At 50.6% G+C, this 10,322-nt stretch overlaps 1 protein-coding gene across 2 annotated transcripts; it reads right to left on the bottom strand.

Moving 5' to 3' along the window:
- Nucleotides 1-438: 438 nt before the first annotated feature.
- Nucleotides 439-9,904, bottom strand: LOC107521815 (cytochrome P450 2F3). 2 transcript variants are annotated; one of them, XM_016166863.2, is made up of 10 exons: nucleotides 9,694-9,904; nucleotides 8,427-8,618; nucleotides 8,169-8,331; nucleotides 5,595-5,744; nucleotides 4,762-4,922; nucleotides 4,257-4,433; nucleotides 3,711-3,852; nucleotides 2,668-2,906; nucleotides 1,907-2,048; nucleotides 439-935 (listed from the first exon to the last, which is right to left on the bottom strand). In XM_016166863.2, the coding sequence occupies exons 2-10, from the start codon at nucleotides 8,616-8,618 to the stop codon at nucleotides 754-756; spliced, it is 1,548 nt and encodes a 515-aa protein (XP_016022349.1). In that variant the 5' UTR covers nucleotides 9,694-9,904; the 3' UTR covers nucleotides 439-753. The 2 variants fall into 2 exon arrangements, with proteins under 2 accessions (XP_016022349.1, XP_016022350.1); XM_016166864.2 differs by having other exon boundaries at nucleotides 2,668-2,855; nucleotides 9,694-9,901.
- Between the last annotated feature and the right edge of the window lie 418 nt (nucleotides 9,905-10,322).

The following is a 10,322-nucleotide window of genomic DNA, read 5'->3' on the forward strand; positions in this document are numbered from 1 at the left end:
CCTCAGTTTGCTCATCTGCATAAATGAATAATGATATTGTTTTGCCTCATAGGGAGATTTCAGTGAGAGCTCTAGAACAGTGTATGACTAGGATGCACCATGTATTAATAATTATTATTTCTCAGTCTCTGTGTCTATTTATATCTTCCCATCTCTCACCTTCTCCTTGCTTACACATGTCCCTCTTTTTACAGAGTCCTTCATCTCTTGCAGAGTTGTTTGGCCTCTCTCTGGGTTGCTGACCTTGTCTCTGCCCTGGTTTATTTGCCTGTCTTCAGGCCCTCACGGCCTTCATATTCCAGCCTATCTCCAAGAAACAATTTCTCCCAATTCTTAGCCACCCCAAGGGTGAGTGTGGAACTAGTTACAGTTAGGTGTCTCCTCTCTCTGCAACAAGACCTCCTTTCTCCCCATCCTAGGGATTGTCTTTCTCCCTTGAATTCAGCCAAAGCAGGTTTTAATCTACTGTAATTTAATAGGAAATGATGCAAAAAGTCTCCCAAAGGGTCCATAATAGACCGAATAAAACCTCATGTCGCGAGTAAAACAAGGCATGCACTTCCCTTTCCCCACGTCTTTCTCTGCCTCTGGGGACGCAGACCTGGTAAGGATTGGAGCGATGAGGGATGTGGCAGGCAGGTGAGAGGAAGCAAGTGTGACAGCGAGAAGAATAGGGGCACAGTGGGACGACAAGAGGTACGGAGCAACCCGTAGGGGCGGGCTTCATCGCCCACAGGATAAAGGGACTGGGTGTCAGCGCGCGCGTAAGCACAGCTGGTAGTTTTGTGGCGATTTGGTGAGACCGACTGAGAGCGGGTTCAAGTCAATGTCCTCGGGCGCCCCCAGCGGCTGCAGCGAGAAGTTCTGCAGGATGGAGGTGAGGTAGAGGAAGAGCTCCATGCGCGCCAGCGACTCACCCAGGCACAGTCGTTGACCTGCGGGGTGGGACGATGGGGAAGAGCGAAGAGATAAGATGCGGTGAGGGGGTCCAGTCCCAAGGCCTCAGAGGAAAACATATGAGGATGACAGCTGGGGACGTCACAGATGCACTCATCTAAAAGCCTGGGAAAGATGTTTTAAGTAACTCTTGGACCAGAATGACCTGGCTGACACACATGCAACTTCATGGGTTTGAATCCCGGATCTGTCATTACTACTTTTGTGATCTTAGGCAAGCCACAGTTTCTGGGCATCTAAAATGCAGACGACAATAATGCCTCATTAGGTTGTGTGAATGGTAAATACAGATAAGCAGTGAGAATACAACACTTATGTAGGTCTTACTGTGTGCCATGCACTACTCTAAGCACTACACCGCTATTAATTAATTTAATCCTCTTAACAACTCCAAGAGGTAGGCCTTATTATTATCTGCATTTTATAGATGTGGAAATTGAGGCACAGAGGTGACGTAACATATCCAAGACAATAGCTTGGAGAAGGAGCTGGAGTCTGGCTGCAAAGCCCAGCTCTTCGTCACCACTCTTACAGTTCTCAGAGGCAGCAGTGCTTGGCACACAGTAGGCAATATGCTAAGTTGCCTATTATTATCTCTCCTCTTTTTTCCTTTCCAATATTGAGTTATACAAGAAAGATTTTTTTCCAGCTGCGTAGATGAAAGCCAAGAAAAACTAGAACCACTTCACTTACGCCACCCAGTGGAAAGACTAACAGTGACCACTTCAAATTAAATTATTCTCCTGCCTCCTGACCTCCATCCATAGGATTTCAGTCATTATCTGCTGTAGAAGCAGAGTTGGAAGGGAGAATGGATGTCTTTGCACATCCAAAGCTCAGGATGGGTGGGATGAAGAAGTGAGAGGGTTTGGAGAGTAGAATGAGAATTGGGCAATGAAGGTGGGAGTAAGGGACCTGAAAGACTGACTCTTGTCCCCACCACTCTCACCAGCTGAGAAGGGCATGAAGGCAGGGCTCTTCTTGAAGGACTGATCGGCATCCAGAAAGTGCTCAGGGTTGAATTCCTGGGGCTCCTGGAACTGAGTGGGGTCGTAGTGGACCGTATTAAGGAGGGTGATGACATCTGTGCCCTGTGTGGGTGGGAGGCAGAATCAGTGGAGCAGAAGGGTTGGGATGTTCCTTACCTAGGGTTTCTGCTCTATAGAGCTGGGGTTCCTGGGGATTCGATGGGGGTGTGTGAGGCATAGGACTCCACCAGGGGTCCAGGAATTGTTTGGGAGTCTGGGATTCCCAGTAATGGATGCTGGAAGATGTGTTTAGGGCCTAAGGCAGGGACATGAAATACCCCTCCCCCCCCCATTGCAGGAATGGATTTGGGGTTTCTGGCGAGGGAGCAAGGTCTCTGAGAACAGTGTTTAGGCACAGAGGATCTCCAGGATGTAGTCTTAGACCCTGGGGATTCTCGAGAGGGGTCCTAGGAAGGGGATCTGTTATGGAGATGGGGTCCTGAGTTCAGGACAGGGTCCAGTCCACTATGGTTCTAGGTGAGGTCCTGGGCAGAGGCTGAGGTTCTGGATTTAAGAGCCTCAGATGTCTGCTGCTAGGGCTCGCTCAGATGCCAGTTGCTAAGTTCTGGGATGTGGATTGCTAGGGCCTGGGATCCTTGCTAGAGCCTTGGATGCCAGTTGCATGAGCCTGGGATGCCTCTCTTTAGGGTGTCAGATGTCATTTGTGAGGTGCCCAGCGCACTTTGGGTAGCAGGAAGCCGCGAAAGGTCGTGTCCTGTGTGACGCGGTGAGGCAAGTTCATGGGGACGATGTCTGTGAAGCGCTGCACCTCGTGGATCACAGCATCTGTGTAAGGCATGGCCGCTCGGTCCGCCGCTGTCGGCAGCCGCTGTCGTCCCACCACGTGGTCGATCTCCTCCTGTACTCGGACTGGCGACGGAGAGGGGAGCATAGTCGATGCTGTCAGTGGGCTCGACTGGGCTAGGACGAGGTCTGTGTGTGAGTGTCTGGGAAGGGTCCAGTCAGCACTTTTCCCAGCTGGGGTGCTGCTGCAGGGGTGCATGTGAAGGTTAGCTGGAGCCTCGCGGGGGGGGGGGGAGGGCTTGAGTTCAGAAACGTTGGTAAGGGCAAAAGTTTGGTTTGCCCGATGGCTCTTAGGGGCCAGGTTGTGCGGTTGGGGCTTCGGGGCTCGGGGCTGCTTGGAGTCAAGGTCTCTGATGAGATTGCAGGTGGGGTTTCGGGGTTTCGAGGATTAGGCCCGCTGGGGGGTAGATCGAGTTGGTGGGCTGTGAGGGAGGGCTGAAATATTGGGGGTGGGGCAGGCGGCGCGTACCCTGTCGGACTGTCCTGGTGGCCAGGGTCGCGGGATAGACCCGGATGCGGAATTTGGGAAAAAGGGATGCCGGACAGCGCTGTGTGGGCGGGTCAAACTGTTGAGGGTGGGGTGGGGCGATGCGGGTTCCTGGTCAGGCACTGTGGCTGACGCTCGCGGCCCGGGCTCTGGGCGGACAGCGAGAACCCGGCTGGGAGGCAGGACACTTGCTGCGTGGGCAGGGTCAGAGGTGGGCCGCAAAGCAAGACCAAGCGGGCGGGATCCCCGACTCAGCAGGCTCTGTGGACCGCAGGGGCCACGTAGGCGGGGTCGACCTCGGTGTGGAAAGTGGGATCCAGACGTAAACCCGAGGCTGGTACTAACGAGCACGCTGGGAGGCGCTGGTGCTCACTGGGTGTGGGCGGGGCTTAGTCGTGGGCGGGTCTCCCAGCTGCGCGAGGCAGCGCGCGCACCTTGAATTTTCGGGTACTTCAAGAACACGAGTAAGGCGTACATCAGAGTGGTGACTACGGTCTGGATGCCTCCAAAGAGCAGGTTGTGTACGGTCATCAGCAGGGTATCCATGTGGAAGTGGCTCTGCGGGTCCTGCTTATTCTGCGGGGGTAAAGGGATGTCGGGATATGAGTCAGGATTTGGAGGTCCTGCCCCGACAGTGACCGCAGCCTCGGAGTCTGTGGCGCCCCGTCCTCCCCAGATCTGCGCAGTTGCCGCAGGGCGCCGGCTCAGGGTCTCTGTTTAACTTCTTTTCCTCGGAGGAGCTGGGGAGCGCGGGAGGGCGGGGCTCACAACAAGCAGATCCTCAACGACTTTCCTCATGAGTTGGTAATTGGTAGTGGCCTCGAATGGCTCCGGGCTCCAGAGCGGCAAAGCCAAGTGTTTCGGCTTCACTTCCCAGATGTGGGGAGAATATACTCAAACCCGCTCAACCCGGGGTCTTTGTTGGTGTGAGGCAGGGGCAGCAGGTCAGGCCAGAGGTGGGACTTCCAGGCAGCGCCTACCTGTGCTATTTTGAGGAGGAAGTAATCAATGAAATCCTGGGGAGAGCTGGAGTCGAGGGAGGCCTGATGGTCGCGGACGCTGCGGTAGATGAGGTCCTTCAAGCGCCTGTAGTTCCAGAAAAGGCGTCGGTGCGGCCCGGGCAACCAGTCCATTAGGCTTGGAAAGATGTTGTACCACTGGGGAAGGGGTAGAGTCGGAGAAGTGTGGAGCAGCTGGCAGGGTGTGTGCGACTGAGGATCAGGTGGGCAGGGGCGGGGTCTTGAGGGGGCACTTAGTTTCTGAAGAGGCTTAGCAGGGACTGGGACTGTGTGGGTATGTGGAGACTCGGGAGAGTGGGCATAGATGTGGCTAGGCGGGGCTCTGTAACTCGGGGGCGGGGTCAGACGAGAAGGGGCGGGACCAAGTGGGCCAATTGCAGTCCAGACCCCGCCCGCTGTTTTTGTTTGAGTGTGTGTGGACCCCCTCATCCCCGCCTCTGTCACCCAAATAACTTGGTCTCCTGACCTCGCCCCAGCGGCTGTTCAGGATTGTTAAGTTATCATCCGTGAGGCGGATAATGCTGAGTAGATATTCGTCGTCATAGTCGAAGCGTCTGCCGAAGATCACGGAGCAGATAATGTTGGACACTGAGCGGCTTAGCACAAACGTGGGGTTTAAGGGCTCGCCTGAGGGTGAGAAGCGGAAAAGGGTTATGGCTTTGATCTGGGTTTGTATCCCAGCTCAGCCACTTCCTGGCACATGACTTAAACTTTCTGGGACTCAGCTTTGTCACCTGTAACAACTTACTAGGCTTGTTGGGAGGGTGAAAGTTATTGACAGATGTGAAGAGTTTATCACAGTGCCTGGTATCCAGTAAGCACTTCACAAATGGGCATAAGTGTGTTGAGTGTGGACTTTGGTGTCAGTAAGACACAGGTTTAAATCTTGGCTCCTCCACTTACTAGCTTTCTTCCTTCAAGCCTGTTACTCATCTGCAAAATGGATTGTTACGATTTAATGGACTTATGTGTGAAAATGTGCTTCGCACAGGGCCCCACATGTGCGAAGTCTTGAGGTCTTGAACAAGAGCATCAGCATCATGGTCTCCCACCGCAATTACACAAGCTGTGCTCAAAGTACCACACAGCGCAACAGAGCGGCCACCACATAACAACACATCCTGACACTGAACCTGAAGGAAACGCAGCACCACAAGCTGACCACCAGGGGGCATTACTCTCATTATGAGCTAAGTGAGGAGCCTCTCGCTCACACCCCTGCGATGGTATCTGGCAATCTCGCCTGTTATGTAGGATAGTTGCAACTTGAGGGTATGAACTGCATTCGGGAATTCTGACCTTTAGTTTTCCGTAGCTCTTCCAGCAGGAAGCCGACTTCCTCCAGGAGGTGCTCTTCAGTACTCTTCTTCCCCATTCCTAAGTTCCGCAGAATCTGCATAGAGGACTTCCTGAGGACTTTCCATCGCTCCCCGTTGGAAAAGGCGATGCCTGACAAGAAGAGTAGGGGTCAGCTCAACCTACGACTTGTCTCTGAGACCACTGCCATCTCACTTCCCTTTCCTATTGTTTGCCGGAAGAGAGACTATGAGTATGCTTGTCCCCACCCAGCTCCCCCTGCCCCAACTTACAGTCAGCCCTCTCTGACACTCCAGACTGGGTCAGGTCAGGCGCCTTCTTTGAGCTTCCATAGGACCCTGGCTTCTGTCAACAGACGCCTGATTACTTTGCCTCTGTTTCCTGCATCACAGTCCTAACCATTTTGGACTATCACTGTCTGGTGATGGGGCTATCTCCTTCACTAAACTGTGAAGGCAGGGTGGGGGACTGTCCTTCTCACCTTTGTGTTACTAGCATTGTCCAGTGCAGTGCTTATCACAAGCTGGTGATTGCTTATTAATTAACAGATGTACAAAAAGGGAGAGAAGTAAGAAAAATGAACGAGACATTGGGAATTTATCCAGGAACAAGACAGACCCTGTTCTCTTTTCTCCCTGGACCCAGGGTCTTTGCACAGGCTGGTCCTTCTTTCCACAACACTCTTCACCCCTTGTCTGCTCTTGGCAGGCCATCTTCATCTTTTAGATCTCAGCTTAGAGGTCCTTTCCTCTAGGAAGCCTTCCCTGGATCTCCCTCCCTTGCTGGGTCTGGGCTTCCTCTGGGTTCCCACAGCTCCCTGGGCTGACCCAGCCCTGACTATGACTCTGGGATGCTTCAGTCTGGTGATGGGCTATGTCTCTCACTGGACTTGCAGTTACAGTAAGATAAGATCTTGGATGTGTTGATCTCTGATTCTTCTGAAACTAGCAGAGAACTAGATGCTAAGGAAGAAAAATCTATAGTGTATTGCCTTGTGTTGTATGCATTATCTCACTGACCTCTCATAACAACCTTTTTATGTTAGTAGACTGAGAGTCAGAGAGGGGAGGACACTTGCCCATAGGTGGACAGCTAGTAAGTGTCAGAACCCTTCTGTTACCCTCTGGGCTCCATATTGAATAATTAGGTGGTAGCTATTTTTAGTAACAGGCGATGTATGTATCTAGATATTTTCTGTGCAAAAGTAGCAAGGTGACTTTCTCAACCACCCTGTCTCTATCTCCTTGCATCTGGTATACTTGGACAGCAGAGGTCATAAGATCAAGCCAAGAGAAGGGGACATGAAAGAGGAAAGTGTACTCAATACACAAGAGGTGTTTTTTTTTTTTTTTTTAAACCTGAGCTCTTTAATTCCAAATCTTGAGGCACCTGGGACTCATCTAGTGAAGGGGCCAGGGGAGCCTAGGGATTCTTTAAGCGGAGAAGAATAATCCAGGATGCTGGTCTCTGGGACTCCCTTTTCAATCAGAGCAGCTTCTTTCCTTCCTTCCTTCTTTCTTTCCTTCCTTCCTTCCTTCCTTCCTTCCTTCCTTCTTTTCTTCCTTCCTTCCTTCTCTCTCTTTATTGCTTTCTTATCATTTATTGGGCCTTGCCATATAACTTCCTTTGACTGAAATTTATGTTAAAAGAATAGAAAACTATAAGACTAGGTGATCTCCAAGCCTAAGGAGGATAGGATATTGAGATAGGATAGAGTTGTAGTTAATGATATAAGTTGTTGAATGGCTGGGGATGGAGTTGAGTTTGGCTTGGGATGGGGATGGGAATGGGGCATGAGAGAGGACTGGTTATTGATGATAAATTGGTTTGAGGTTGGTGATGGGGATGGAGTTGGGTAGAATGAGAAGAAATGGTAGACTGAGGTTTAGATTGAGTTTTGGGGATGGATAGATATATGGCAGGGTCTTTTTTTGTTGGTAGTGGGATTCAGGTTGAAAATGGGAAGTGGGTACTGAAAACTTCAGTAGGTGATTGAGATAGAAGATGGGGCTGGAGCTGAGGGGTAAATGACAGTGGATTTCAATTTGACTAAAGGACTAGGGTGGGGTTGATAATATATTTTAGCATGGGGATTGGGAGAGGGTTCATAATGGGAATGGAGTTTGGGCGAGATATAGTCAGTGTTGCAGATAGAAATGAGTTGAGGTTGAAATGGGGCACATGGAAGTAGGATGGATGTGGATTGAGTTGAGGTGGATGTTGTGACCTGGTACCAGATAATTTGGTCACTGACTGACATGGAGATTCGATGGTGTGGCTGGGATAGAGATGGGGATTGGGATGAGAATGGAGTTGGAGTTGAATGGAGATGGGGATTGGGATAGAAGTACAATTCGAGATGGTGGTGGGATCTGGAGGCAAGGAAGGCAGAGCAAACATCACCTAGCCTAGCACTGCCTGGCTTCAGCCTATCTGGTGTCATCGATGAGATCAGAGGCCCTGAATGTCACCCAAATTAGGAAGATACTCTTCTACCTTATCCCCTCCCTCAATGTGGAATGGGTGAGGGGTGGGGGAGATGGGGAGCAGGTTTACCATTGCCTTTAGTGAAGTTGAAAAAGCCGGGGTAGTGGCCGCGGCCACTGAACTCCTCCTTGTGGTCCACGAGGGCCTCCTTCACAGCTTGGTACCCACTTAGAACCACCACTGGCCTGGGCCCCAGGTACACTGTGTACACTGAGCCGTATGTCTTGCTCAGCTGGGAGGTAGAAAGACAGAGGTTACGGCAGGGTCTGGGGCTCTGGGACCTCTCCCTCTAGTCCTCCTCCCTTACCCAAACCTAGGCCCTTGCACCTTGGTGAGATGGGTCAACATGTCTTTGGAATGAAGCTGCAGCAGGTTTCCCAGGAATGGGAGGGGCCTGGGGCCAGGGGGAAGACGACTCTTGCCCCTTGGGCTGAGGGTCAGAAACAGACAGGTGAGAGCCAGGAGCAGGAGCAAGATGGCTGTGATTATACTGTCCATAGTGAAGGCAGTTGCAGGCATCTGGGGACAAAATAGGAGAGGGTAGGGCTGGAGAGGGAGTGGGATCTCTTTACCTTTAATCTCCTTTTGGAACTTGACTTCCCTAGGCCCTGGAAATGGGGGCACATAGAGAGAAGAAAGGAGGTACAGAGAGGCAGAGATAGGGAAAGGCCAAGGGAAAGTAGGAGGGAAGGAAGGGGGAAGGGAGGGAAGGTAGAGAGAGGGAAGGGGACAGAGACAGTCAGAAAACAGGTAGAGGTAGTTAAAATACAGAGAGACAATAAGAAAAATAGAAATAGGGACAGAGACAGCTGGAGAGGGGCAGAAAGTGAGGAAGAGTGTGAGAGAGAGAGAAACAGAGATACCCATGGAAATAATGAGGGATGGAGAAAAACAGATATTTAAATGTGTATAGATGCCAAAGAATTGTTTGCAAAGATTACAATAGAGCAGATATTACGACTATAGACTGATGACTCATGGACCGAAAATTAAAAACATTTTTTAGAATAAGCATCACTATGTTATATTATCTGCACTGCTACAAATGCCTTCCTTCTATTGATGTAGTTGTTCCCCTTCCCTTCTCACAAATATCCCCTACTTTTGTCTCGTAGTTGAAACACTATTTGGGTTTCTGCCTGAATCAGCGTTTCCTCAATAGCTATTCTTATTGATCTCAAATAAACGCTTGTTGTCTCTCACTTTGAGCTTTTATTTTTAGGTTAAAGGAGTAACAGAATAGAGTGATACACAGACAGAGACAGTAAACAGAGAGAGAGAATGAGATACAGGGAACATTAGAGAGACATGCAGAGAGAGATCAAGGAGGAGGGCAGTAGCAGAAACAGATGGTAAAGAATCAAGTGTCTGAAATAAGGGGTCACATTCCAGAGAACAAGGCCTGCTCAGTGAAGCACCAGTGCAGAGACCCCAATGCCCAGCCCTGACTGGGACTAAATGAATGCACAGAGTTCCAGAGAGAGTCCTGGGAAGACCGACCCAGAGACCCAGGGAACCCCCAGAGGAGATGACTGGGGAGATCCCAGCCAGTCCAACAACCCATCTCTTGAGAGCCCCTCTCCTGCCCCTTTACCTGCTGCGCTGCAGGGGCAGCTGAGGTGTGTTCTGGAGCAGGCTGGTTCTGGTCACTCCAGATGTGTGCTCTGCAACTTTAGGTGTGTGGGGAGTGCTCTTAAATCATCTGTCCACAACCCCTTGCTCCCTTTTCTAGTTCTCCAGTGATTTCCAATCCCCTCCAATCTTCCTGCTTTGACTTGTATGTACTGTTCGGCTCATGGCCAGCAGGAATGTCACCCTTGGAACCACTTTTGAACTCCTGAACATCATCATGGTCAATGGTGTAATTCTGAAAGGAACTTTCCCCTTAATGGCCACCATTTCTATTCAACTCTTTTCCGCTTCTGTAAACATGCTTGTTGCAAGGCCAGAGGTCTTGGGGTCAACTGATTACTTATCTTCCCCTAAAGATGTATTGCTTTCGTGCTTGTTAGATAGAAAATCCTATGATCTGTAACTGCCTGTAGCAACTCAGGGGTCTGTAAATGAGCCCATGCCAACTGTAACACGTGAGTACAAAAATAAAATTGCCCCTGAGCTTGGGGCCCAGATTTTCAGAGCACTACCTCTTCTAGAGCTGCTTGGTTTCTCGCCGGTCTGAGCTTTTACAAATTTTCCACATTTCGTCCTGGAATGGGGCAAAGG

This window comes from Rousettus aegyptiacus, unplaced genomic scaffold (assembly GCF_014176215.1).
Source record: "Rousettus aegyptiacus isolate mRouAeg1 unplaced genomic scaffold, mRouAeg1.p scaffold_m13_p_14, whole genome shotgun sequence".
Classification (NCBI taxonomy): domain Eukaryota; kingdom Metazoa; phylum Chordata; class Mammalia; order Chiroptera; family Pteropodidae; genus Rousettus; species Rousettus aegyptiacus.

Excerpts from the sequence above, each read along its gene's own strand:
- LOC107521815 (XM_016166863.2), bottom strand. The coding sequence starts at position 8,618 with ATGCCTGCAACTGCCTTCACTATGGACAGTATAATCACAGCCATCTTG. Across the intron at positions 2,907-3,710 it reads GAAGTACCCGAAAATTCAAG|CCCAGTCGAGCCCACTGACA; the intron begins GTGCGCGCGCTG and ends ACCTCGTCCTAG. Across the intron at positions 936-1,906 it reads CTTCATGCCCTTCTCAGCTG|GTCAACGACTGTGCCTGGGT; the intron begins GTGAGAGTGGTG and ends CCCACCCCGCAG.